The 12934-nt window shown below is 49.7% G+C and overlaps 1 protein-coding gene across 1 annotated transcript in view; it reads right to left on the reverse strand.

Annotated features, from left to right (window-relative positions):
* The window catches only part of PRSS12 (serine protease 12), a gene marked incomplete at its 5' end in the record, with an annotated part of 88666 nt that overhangs the window by 66628 nt on the left and 9104 nt on the right, over nucleotides 1–12934 (reverse strand). The window contains 2 exon segments of the mRNA XM_079153130.1: nucleotides 2769–2896; nucleotides 2900–2907. Coding sequence (XP_079009256.1) covers nucleotides 2769–2896; nucleotides 2900–2907 — 136 coding nt within the window.

A 12934-nucleotide genomic window follows, 5' to 3' on the forward strand; every position in this document is an offset into this window, starting at 1 on the left:
GTTGCCAGTGATAGCTAGCTGTGTCTCAGGCAGGTGTAGTTGGTGATAGCTAGCTGTGTCTCAGGCGGGGGTAGTTGGTGATAGCTAGCTGTGTATCAGGCAGATGTAGTTGGTGATAGCTAGCTGTGTCTCAGGCAGGTGTAGTTGGTGATAGCTAGCTGTGTCTCAGCAGGTGTAGCTAGTGATAGCTAGCTGTGTCTCAGCAGGTGTAGTTGGTGATAGCTAGCTGTGTCTCAGGCGGGGGTAGTTGGTGATAGCTAGCTGTGTCTCAGGCAGGTGTAGTTGGTGATAGCTAGCTGTGTCTCAGGGGGAGTTGCCGGTGATAGCTAGCTGTGTCTCAGGCAGGTGTAGTTGGTGATAGCTAGCTGTGTCTCAGGTGGGGGTAGTTGGTGATAGCTAGCTGTGTCTCAGCAGGTGTAGTTGGTGATAGCTAGCTGTGTCTCAGGCAGGTGTAGTTGGTGATAGCTAGCTGTGTCTCAGCAGGTGTAGCTGGTGATAGCTAGCAGTGTCTCAGGCGGGAGTAGTTGGTGATAGCTAGCTGTGTCTCAGCAGGTGTAGCTAGTGATAGCTAGCTGTGTCTCAGCAGGTGTAGCTGGTGATAGCTAGCTGTGTCTCACGCGGGAGTAGTTGGTGATAGCTAGCTGTGTCTCAGCAGGTGTAGTTGGTGATAGCTAGTTGTGTCTCAGGCAGGTGTAGTTGGTGATAGCTAGCTGTGTCTCAGGCAGGTGTAGCTGGTGATAGCTAGCTGTGTCTCAGGCAGGTGTAGCTGGTGATAGCTAGCTGTGTCTCAGGCAGGTGTAGCTGGTGATAGCTAGCTGTGTCTCAGCAGGTGTAGCTGGTGATAGCTAGCTGTGTCTCAGCAGGTGTAGCTGGTGATAGCTAGCTGTGTCTCAGGCAGGTGTAGCTGGTGATAGCTAGCTGTGTCTCAGGCAGGTGTAGCTGGTGATAGCTAGCTGTGTCTCAGGCAGGTGTAGTTGGTGATAGCTAGCTGTGTCTCAGGCAGGTGTAGCTGGTGATAGCTAGCTGTGTCTCAGCAGGTGTAGCTGGTGATAGCTAGCTGTGTCTCAGCAGGTGTAGCTGGTGATAGCTAGCTGTGTCTCAGGCAGGTGTAGTTGGTGATAGCTAGCTGTGTCTCAGGCAGGTGTAGTTGGTGATAGCTAGCTGTGTCTCAGGCAGGTGTAGTTGGTGATAGCTAGCTGTGTCTCAGGCAGGTGTAGTTGGTGATAGCTAGCTGTGTCTCAGGCAGGTGTAGTTGGTGATAGCTAGCTGTGTCTCAGCAGGTGTAGCTAGTGATAGCTAGCTGTGTCTCAGCAGGTGTAGCTGGTGATAGCTAGCTGTGTCTCAGGCGGGGGTAGTTGGTGATAGCTAGCTGTGTCTCAGGCAGGTGTAGTTGGTGATAGCTAGCTGTGTCTCAGGGGGGGTTGCCAGTGATAGCTAGCTGTGTCTCAGGCAGGTGTAGTTGGTGATAGCTAGCTGTGTCTCAGGCGGGGGTAGTTGGTGATAGCTAGCTGTGTATCAGGCAGATGTAGTTGGTGATAGCTAGCTGTGTCTCAGGCAGGTGTAGTTGGTGATAGCTAGCTGTGTCTCAGCAGGTGTAGCTAGTGATAGCTAGCTGTGTCTCAGCAGGTGTAGTTGGTGATAGCTAGCTGTGTCTCAGGCGGGGGTAGTTGGTGATAGCTAGCTGTGTCTCAGGCAGGTGTAGTTGGTGATAGCTAGCTGTGTCTCAGGGGGAGTTGCCGGTGATAGCTAGCTGTGTCTCAGGCAGGTGTAATTGGTGATAGCTAGCTGTGTCTCAGGTGGGGGTAGTTGGTGATAGCTAGCTGTGTATCAGGCAGATGTAGTTGGTGATAGCTAGCTGTGTCTCAGGGGGGGTTGCCAGTGATAGCTAGCTGTGTCTCAGGCAGGTGTAGTTGGTGATAGCTAGCTGTGTCTCAGGGGGGGTTGCCAGTGATAGCTAGCTGTGTCTCAGGCAGGTGTAGTTGGTGATAGCTAGCTGTGTCTCAGGCGGGGGTAGTTGGTGATAGCTAGCTGTGTATCAGGCAGATGTAGTTGGTGATAGCTAGCTGTGTCTCAGGCAGGTGTAGTTGGTGATAGCTAGCTGTGTCTCAGCAGGTGTAGCTGGTGATAGCTAGCAGTGTCTCAGGCGGGAGTAGTTGGTGATAGCTAGCTGTGTCTCAGGCAGGTGTAGTTGGTGATAGCTAGCTGTGTCTCAGGTGGGGTCACTGGTGATAGCTGGCTGTGTGCGAGAGGCTCTTTTGGCTCTCCCTGCTTGGCATCTGCACATTTCCTGCATGTGCAGTGGTGGTTTGTTACAAGTGGAGTGACGTCTGTGGGGAGAGCTTCTTCCTCTCACTCCTGGAGGAACTGACAAGGAGAAAGGAACTCACACCTATCCAGCAAGGCTCAGGCACGGCCCTGCTCCATGCTGCCACCAGGAGACGCTCTGAGAAGCGTCCCTGGCGATTCCTTTGTTGTGTAAACCTCATGGAGTGTACTTACACAACCCAGATGTGTGCCTGCAGCTCCCCGGGGTTTGGTTAGAGTCTGCTGAACCTAAGCTTCAAACTGAAAAGCATATCACTGTACTGGATCCTGTGATCTGAAGCTCTGTGGTATTTGTGCATCTAAGCATATCTAAATATGGAAAAGGTACAGTAAAAGTAGTGGATTAAAGGAACTTTGGGCCCATTTCAATCCTTCTGGACTACAGAATGATCCCTACGTGCGCCTGTAGTAGAGGCTGATTGGGTCGGATGTGGCCGACTCACCCCACCTGCAGCTGGCAACAGATGACGGACGCATCAGGGTTGCCCCAGTGGCTGCTGCATAGGGCACCCCAGCCTCCATTCACACAGACTTCCACCGTGCCTTCAGACTCATTCTTGCCACCATGAAGTCAAACAGACCCTAAAGGGGAAGAAAGTCCCCAGCCTTGAATAGCTCACGACCACAGAGGGAGGCCTTGGTGTCTGCATGGGGTGCAGAGGATTCACTGCGATGACCCACGCCACAGTCTCTGAATCATCAGGTCCTGTCAGTGCCACATTTGCTCCTTCATTGTTGCCTTTGTGTGAATTAAGGGGACTTTGCTTTTGTCAGGACCTGATGATTCAGAGACTGTGGCGTGGGTCATCGCAGTGAATCCTCTGCACCCCATGCAGACACCAAGGCCTCCCCCTGCAGACCAGGCTGAGCAGGCCCTGTCCTGCCTTAATTGGCTCCATTGCTCTGGGTCCAGATGAGGCAGAGGATCATGGGGGAAGGGACCAGTGGAGGGAAGCAACTCAGTTCAGGGTGGGACCAGGAAGCAGAGAGAGGAAGAGAGGGGAAGGGGCCACAGGGAAGAAGTGCCCTTACAGGCAGGCCCATGACACACCTCCTCTCATTACCACCCATTAAAACCAGGACAGACCCGTCAGGGTGCATAACCCAGACATCCCACTCTGAGCATCCCTGCAACAACGGGAGCTCCTGGGACACCTCAGGGCCAAACCATGACAACAGGCTGTGAATTCTCAATTGTTCTAATAATTTTGAATTGGCTTTTTAAAAACAGCAGCATACTAATAGTCTCTAAAATGGTCAAAATTTGAACACAGAATTTATCCCGTGCACATTTAGGGCAGGGAGAACCTTTTGCTCCAGGCGTTGTCTTAGGCTGATGTGGTGGTCAAGTTCTCCCTCAATTCATGCAAGAGGAAGCTGCAGAGCCACGGCCAGTGCCACCTAGATCCCTGTCCCCTGCCTAACCTTTGCAAGGATCCTGGTGCACACAGCACCTGTTGAAATTCCATCCATTACCACATGCACTGTATCCTGTGGGCACTCCCCCTTCTACTAGAAACACTGCAGAGCCCACCACACATTACATGGGAATAAACCAGCCCCGCAGAAGGACAAGACAGCCTGGAGAGTCTCTGTCCACTACAAAAGAGGAGTGGCTTTTGGCTACCTTATATTTGAGGCTGACGCTCCTGGGAAGATCAATTTGTCCCATGAACTGTACAAATCTGTAGCAGGAATACGGGTGTCTGTCTATGTACCTATAAATCTACTGCACAAAGTTACAGATACACAATTACAAAATGGAGAAACAACCTTTGCTCAATGGAAAAACTGATAAAACAGTAAAGAAATTACAAGGTCAACTCTAGTGTTGTGAGTGAGCTGTGTCACTAAAACAGATGAAACTCGTTTGTGTGTTTCCACAAGGTCAGTCCCTGGATGACAGCAAATCCACAGGCAGCACCACGTCCAGCAGCGGAAGGTCACTGAATACCTGCAGGTCACCTGGGGAACGTCAGCTGGACATTCCAGGTTCTGGTACTCCAGTCGTCATTTCTAATATCTAAACACTCAGGTCACACATCACACTGGACACAATTATAAGTACAGGTTACAAAAGGCTAGGGAAGGGGCAAGGCGGCCACGGAGTCCAGGAGGCTGGACTGAGAGCAAAGGCAAAAGCAGATAGGAGGCAGACACCACAGGTGGTCAGACACGATTAGGAACCAACGGGCACCTGTTCAGGCGCACAGCTGTCAGAGCACAGAAGTCACTCCAGGCCAGGTCCAGAGGGCTGCAGTGTCAGGGTCCCCTTGGAGCATGGACTAAGATGTCAGCTCGGAGTGGGACTGATGAGGTACTCAGGGGCAGGAGGAGCCAGACTCTGCTGAAGGCCAAGGACAGAAATGCAGAGTTCATCAGTGCAGCAACACTTCCAGGCAAGGTTCACAATGAGTGACCAGGTGGCAGGGTCAGGAGCCACTGTGTCCAGTCTCAGGGTGCCCCTCCTTTTACAGGTCTCAAGTGAGGGGGTTGAGTCATTTGAAGACCTGCTGTGTTCCTTAAGCTCCTGCGCCTACTTTTACTGACATGAGTTTCATACTCCCATGCATCACGCACTTCAGATTGACCCAATAAATTCCAGGCAGCCATTGTTCTTAGCAAGACTAATTTTATCAGTTTGTTCCTTATGGTTAGGCCAGGCACATGGTGGCAATTGACTTGTACAAAGAAGGTGTGGAGTCATTCCACCTCAGCACTCAAAACTCAAAATACTGAGAGTACGCACAGCCTGAGAGCTGCTGTTCTACACACCACGGAGTCACTCAGGGCAGGCGCAGCCTGAGAGCTGCTGTTCTACACACCATGGAGTCACTCAGGGCAGGCGCAGCCTGAGAGCTGCTGTTCTGCACACCATGGAGTCACTCAGGGCGGGCGCAGCCTGAGAGCTGCTGTTCTACACATCATGGAGTCACTCAGGGCGGGCACAGCCTGAGAGCTGCTGTTCTACACCATGGAGTCACTCAGGGCAGGCACAGCCTGAGAGCTACTGTTCTACACACCATGGAGTCACTCAGGGCGGGTACAGCCTGAGAGCTGCTGTTCTGCACACCATGGAGTCACTCAGGGCGGGCACAGCCTGAGAGCTGCTGTTCTATACACCATGGAGTCACTCAGGGCAGGCACAGCCTGAGAGCTGCTGTTCTATACACCATGGAGTCACTCAGGGCAGGCACAGCCTGAGAGCTGCTGTTCTGTACACCATGGAGTCACTCAGGGCAGGCACAGCATGAGAGCTGCTGTTCTACACATCATGGAGTCACTCAGGGTGGGCACAGCCTGAGAGCTGCTGTTCTATACACCATGGAGTCACTCAGGGCAGGCACAGCCTGAGAGCTGCTGTTCTGTACACCATGGAGTCACTCAGGGCAGGCACAGCATGAGAGCTGCTGTTCTACACATCATGGAGTCACTCAGGGTGGGCACAGCCTGAGAGCTGCTGTTCTACACACCATGGAGTCACTCAGGGCAGGCACAGCCTGAGAGCTGCTGTTCTGCACACCATGGAGTCACTCAGGGCAGGCACAGCATGAGAGCTGCTGTTCTGCACACCATGGAGTCACTCAGGACAGGCACAGCCTGAGAGCTGCTGTTCTAAACCATGGAGTCACTCAGGGCAGCAGCACAGCCTATAAGCTGCTGTTCTACACACCACGGAGTCACTCAGGGCGGGCACAGCCTGAGAGCTGCTGTTCTACACATCATGGAGTCACTCAGGGCAGGCACAGCATGAGAGCTGCTGTTCTGCACACCATGGAGTCACTCAGGGCAGGCACAGCATGAGAGCTGCTGTTCTGCACACCATGGAGTCACTCAGGACAGGCACAGCCTGAGAGCTGCTGTTCTAAACCATGGAGTCACTCAGGGCAGCAGCACAGCCTATAAGCTGCTGTTCTACACACCACCGAGTCACTCAGGGTGGGCACAGCCTGAGAGCTGCTGTTCTGCACACCATGGAGTCACTCAGGACAGGCACAGCTTGAGAGCTGCTGTTCTAAACCATGGAGTCACTCAGGGCAGCAGCACAGCCTATAAGCTGCTGTTCTACACACCATGGAGTCACTCAGGGCAGGCACAGCCTGAGAGCTGCTGTTCTGCACACCATGGAGTCACTCAGGGCAGGCGCAGCCTGAGAGCTGCTGTTCTGCACACCATGGAGTCACTCAGGGCGGGCACAGCCTGAGAGCTGCTGTTCTGCACACCATGGAGTCACTCAGGGAGGGCGCAGCCTGAGAGCTGCTGTTCTGCACACCATGGAGTCACTCAGGGCAGGCACAGCATGAGAGCTGCTGTTCTGCACACCATGGAGTCACTCAGGACAGGCACAGCCTGAGAGCTGCTGTTCTAAACCATGGAGTCACTCAGGGCAGCAGCACAGCCTATGAGCTGCTGTTCTACACACCACGGAGTCACTCAGGGCGGGCACAGCCTGAGAGCTGCTGTTCTACACATCATGGAGTCACTCAGGGTGGGCACAGCCTGAGAGCTGCTGTTCTGCACACCATGGAGTCACTCAGGGCGGGCACAGCCTGAGAGCTGCTGTTCTGCACACCATGGAGTCACTCAGGGCGGGCACAGCCTGAGAGCTGCTGTTCTACACCATGGAGTCACTCAGGGCGGGCACAGCATGAGAGCTGCTATTCTATACCATGGAGTCACTCAGGGCAGGCACAGCATGAGAGCTGCTGTTCTGCACACCATGGAGTCACTCAGGACAGGCACAGCCTGAGAGCTGCTATTCTACACCATGGAGTCACTCAGGGCAGCAGCACAGCCTATAAGCTGCTGTTCTACACACCACGGAGTCACTCAGGGCAGGCACTGTTGCCACCTGCAGCAACAAGACCGCAGGAATTTATCAGAGGCGGACTGGGAATGAACTACTTCTTTATCATTTTTGTGTTGCTTCCTTGCTTGCTTGCTTTTAGAGAGGTTTGCTTGTTTTCAGAGAGGCTACGCTTTCACAGGTGCTGCTTCTTAGAGGGGTGTCCTTCTTAGAGGTGCGTCCTTTCTCCCAGGTGAAGAGAATGTCTTATATACACTAAGGAAGCCAATCAGCTTAGGATTAAGTAGCATGATTGGAGCACGTGCCACAGTACCAATCAAGAAAGAATGAGGAACATCTGTTGACCATAAGCGCTGAAGAGACATCAACCAATCAGGAAAAAGGTCATGAGAGATCACGCCATGTTAACACTAATTATGCACCACCACTTGGTCCAACGCCAGCCACCATCTTAGAGCTACTTCCTCAAACGGCTGTAAGCGTGTCTCTACAAGGCACAGCCTGAGAGGTGCTGTTCTGCACACCAAGGAGTCACCCAGGGCAGGCACAGCCTGAGAACTGCTGTTCTGCACACCATGGAGTCACTCAGGGCAGGCACAGCCTGAGAGCTGCTGTTCTGCACACCATGGAGTCACTCAGGGCAGGCACAGCCTGAGAGCTGCTGTTCTATACACCATGGAGTCACTCAGGGCAGGCACAGCCTGAGAGCTGCTGTTCTGCACACCATGGAGACACTCAGGGCAGCACAGCCTGAGAGCTGCTGTTCTACACACCATGGAGTCACTCAGGGCAGCACAGCCTGAGAACTGCTGTCCTGCACACCATGGAGTCACTCGGGGCAGGCACAGCCTGAGAGCTGCTGTTCTGCACACCATGGAGTCACTCAGGGTGGGCACAGCCTGAGAGCTGCCGTTCTGCCCACCATGGAGTCACTCAGGGTGGGCACAGCCTGAGAGCTGCCGTTCTGCCAACCATGGAGTCACTCAGGGCGGGCACAGCCTGAGAGCTGCTGTTCTGCACACCATGGAGTCACTCAGGGCAGGCACAGCCTGAGAGCTGCTGTTCTGCACACCATGGAGTCACTCAGGGCGGGCACAGCCTGAGAGCTGATGTTCTGCACACCATGGAGTCACTCAGCGCAGGTGCAGCCTGAGAACTGCTGTTCTGCACACCATGGAGTCACTCAGGGCAGGCACAGCCTGAGAGCTGCTGTTCTGCACACCATGGAGTCACTCAGGGCAGGTACAGCCTGAGAACTGCTGTTCTACACACCATGGAGTCACTCAGGGCAGGTACAGCCTGAGAGCTGCTGTTCTACACCATGGAGTCACTAGGGCAGGCATAGCCTGAGAGCTGCTGTTCTACACATCATGGAGTCACTCAGGGCAGGCACAACCTGAGAGCTGCTGTTCTGTACACCATGGAGTCACTCAGGGCAGCACAGCCTGAGAGCTGCTGTTCTACACACCATGGAGTCAGCAGGAGAGGCACAGCCTGCTCCCCAAGCCAGGTAAACTAATTTCTCTTCTAATCCTCCTAACAATAAAGTTCTTCACATACACGTAGCCCAAACTCTTTGGCTAAAAACTCCTTCTTAATTGACACCATCCATACTATCAAGAACACACCCTCCCATTCCCCTGCCCTTCCTAGTGCAGCAAGATATTCTGCTCTGCCCTGGGGACTGCAGCTACCTCTCTGGATGGCATCCAGCAATGGACTACTGTACTGCCTGGAAGTCTCTCCAGTGCCAATTTGATGGAAATTCTTCTAAATATTCTTGTCCTAAAGATTTGTTGATAATTATAATTGAACACTGTAAATCTTACAGGTTTTAGGTCAACTCTATCAGTCATTACAAGTGGGTATACCAAACCCATAAGGGAAGCAGCCTGGGACTGCATAGGCCTCAAAGAGCCCCAGCATTCATGAAGTAAGCTGCTACAGAAGAAAGTCAGCTGCTATCCAACTACTCCAAAGCAAAAGTTCTGATGGTCAATAATGCTTAGAATTTTACTTTCCTAAGTCTGTGACAGAAATGTTTAGATTACTGTCATTTTAGTTTACAAGTATTTTTCTTTTATAGGGATACACCTCTAGCTTTATAAACTAAGGAAACATGAAAGATTCATGTTATAAGAAATGTGCCTTATGGACAACTTTGCTAGAACTAGGAATTCCCCAAACTGAGAACATTCAAGAAGGTTCTCTTTAACCATCTTATCCCTTGCTACCAATTCAAGGATGACACTGGAATTCCTCCACAAGTCTCCTTGGTTTTGCACCCCCAGGCCGCTGCTGTGGTTGACTTGTGCACCCCAGATGGTGAAATGCTGACCCCCCCATACCTGTGAGAGACATGTAATCTGGGTCTCTGCAGATGGGCTGGTGAAGATGAGGTCTTAGGAAGGGACCTCGTCCAGCACGACTGTTCTCACATGAAGGGGGACCTGAACACAGATGCACAAGGTCATGCCATGTGCACAACGGCAACACCCTCCCAGGAGAAGTGAGGAGAGAGCCCTGCAGCAGATCCCTCCCTGGAGCCTACAAAGGACCACAGCCTGGCCCACACCTTGGCGGTGGACACACAGCCTCCAGAACCCAGAGACCCATTCTGAATGTCTGTTTTTAAATCATTCAGTGGGTGGTGCTTCTCAGGCAGCACTAGGAAAGCCAAGGCACACCTATGGCTTTGCCCCTCCTCTTCCTGAACTCCACAAATCAAGGCCTGAAAGAAAGGCTCTGGGAGGAACCAATAGAACAGCCACCTTTATTCTGTGAATCCAGCTCCTTCCAAAATAAAGCAAACTAAAAGGTATGACTACTCAGTTCAATAAAATGTACTTATAAAATAACATATGCTCATTTAAAGAGGGAAAACCAGCAAAAACAAAGACACAGAAGTTTTCTGAACAGAATTAATAATAAATAGTTTTAAATCTTTTAAAATCAGTGTGGAAACAAGTTTAAAAATTCAGGTTATCGAGGAGATCCAAAATGGTGGACTAGAGGGAGGTTGCGTTCCTTGTCGCTCCATAACTCGGGTTTCAAGCAAAGAATATCTGTTTCTTGGTGAGGCAGTTTTTGCAGCTTATCGATCCCCTGCTGTTTACCCCATTTGTCTGCTGTGATCACCTGCAGTATGCCAGCACATCAACTACTTTTTGAGTGCAGATTGCTCACTGGCACCTACCATCCACCATTTGCCTGCCTTTTGCCTGTCCACTGCCTGCCTTTCACTTACCCATCATCCACTGCCTGAGGTTCACCTCCCGAAGGTTCGACAGCAGTCAGCAGACCAACCACAGACCACCAACAGAGAACCAGCTGCCTGCTGTTGCTTGGAAGTTCAGTGTCACAGTACCTGCAAGGTTTGGTTACACATGGCTGCCGCCATTTGAGACAACAGCCAGGGCCCGTAGGACCCCTGGCCGAACTGACTGAGCCCGTCTCCAGGATCCCTCAGCCCGACAGATCACTCCCTGCCCCCAGGGCCCTCACATAGATTGACTGCTCCCTGCCACCAGAACCCTCAGACCAACTAACTGCACCCTACCACCAGGACTCCCAGACTGATTGTACCCCACCTCCAGGATCCTGCAACCGGACTGACCACGCCCCACCTCTAGGACCCCAGCCCAACCAACCACACCCCGCCTCCAGCACCTGCAGCCTACCACGCCCACACACTGAGCTGCAACTCCCCATTTGCCAACACATCTGGAAGCCAGAGTGGCTATTTTGGATAGTCCTGGAAGCTCATTGTCAGGTACCTCTCATGCATCAGCCTACTGAAGACTGGGAGGTTTGAATACTATATGGCTGTTAGAGTCTAGATTTTCTTTTTTCTCCTTATTAAAAAAATTTAAATTTTTATTCCTTTACTTTTCTTGCTCTCTTTTCCTATTGTTTACCTGTTCCCTCAGAGACTCTTTCTCCCTTTTCACATGCTAACAACCAACTTCTTTTGATTACACTTTCACTCTTTCTATTATCTAGAACTTCTATATATTTTATCCCATTAACAGTTACATCCTACACCCCTCCCCATCCTCTTTTTCCTCCATTAGAAATTGCAGACCTTATTGCAAATCTGTTTGTTATACTGAAGATAATAACTGAACTCATTCTATTTATTTTGACAATATTGTTAATGTCCTCATAGGGCCTATTTGGTCTAGGGTTGCATACTGTCTGAACAGGCACGGCTAATATTGATCTCCCCTTAAAGAAAAGGTTTTGGAAACCTATAGGGTCACTTTACGCCTACAGTGGGGAAACTGCAATACCCCAGATCTGCACTGCTAGAGGGGAAGATACATGAACAACATGAAAAAACAAGGGAAGAAAATAATCCAAACAAATTTAGATTCTATATTAATAGAACCCAGTGATAGCATGGTAGAAGAAATATCAGAAAAGGACTTCAGATCATACATGATTAAAATGATTCTGAAGCAAAGGATGAGATAAGAGAGCAAATGCAGGTGATGAATGATAATACCAATAAGCTGAAAGAGCACCTGCAGGAAGCAAAAGATCACTTCAACAAAGAGATAGAGATTCTCAAAAAAAAAAAAAAAAACATAAATGAAGGAAACAATAAACCAAATAAAAAACTCAATGGAAAGCATCACCAAAAGACTAGACCACTTGGAAGACAGAACCTCAGACAATGAAGACAAAATATTTAATCTTGAAAATAAAGTTGCCCAAACAGAGAAGATGGTAAGAAATCATGAACAGAATCTCCAAGAACTATGGGACATCATGAAAAGACCAAATTTAAGAATTATCAGGATTGAGGAAGGCACAGAGATACAAACCAAAGGAATGAACAACCTATTCAATGAAATACTATCAGAAAATTTCCCAAACCTGAAGAATGAAATGGAAAATCAAATACAAGAGGCTTACAGAACACCAAATGCACAAAATAACAACAGGTCCACACCAAGGCACATTATAATGAAAATGCCTAACATTCAAAATAAAGATAGGATTTTGAAGGCCGCGAGAGAAAAGCATCAGATCACATATAGGGGGAAACAAATAGATATCAGCAGATTTCTCAACCCAGACTCTAAAAGCTACAAGGGCCTGGACCAACATATTTCAAGCTCTGAAAGAACATGGTTGCCAACCAAGAATCCTATACCCAGCAAAACTAACCCTCATATTTGAAGATGAAATAAAATACTTCCATAATAAACATAACAAACAAAAGTTAAAAAAATATATACAAATAGAAAGCATGCACTACAGAACATTCTCAGCAAAATATTCCATGAAGAGGAAAATGAAAAACAACAATGTAGGTCAGCACAGGGAGGAACTACCTTAAAGGAAAATCCACTCAAAGGAGAAACCAAGTCAAGTTAAAAACCAAAAATAAGTCCAAATGACTGGGAATACAAATCATGTCTCAATAATAACCCTGAACATTAATGGCCTAGACTCATCAATCAAAAGACATAGACTGGCAGAATGGATTAAAAAGAAAGACCCAACAATATGCTGCCTTCAATAGACTCATCTCATAGAAAAAGACATCCACAGACTAAAGGTGAAAGGATGGGAAAAAACCTACCATGCACATGGACTCAGTAAAAAAGCGGGGGTTTCCATCCTTATATCAGATAAAGTGGACTTCAAGCCAAAGTTAGTCAGAAGGGATAAAGGAGGACATTTCATACTGCTTAAGGGAACCATAAATCAGGAAGACATAACAATAGTACATATTTATGCCCAAAACAAAGGTGCATCCCTGTATATCAAACAAATCCTTCTCAATTCCAG

The sequence above is a fragment of the Sciurus vulgaris genome (genome assembly GCF_902686455.1).
Source record: "Sciurus vulgaris genome assembly, chromosome: 9".
In the NCBI taxonomy this organism is placed as follows: Eukaryota; Metazoa; Chordata; class Mammalia; order Rodentia; family Sciuridae; genus Sciurus; species Sciurus vulgaris.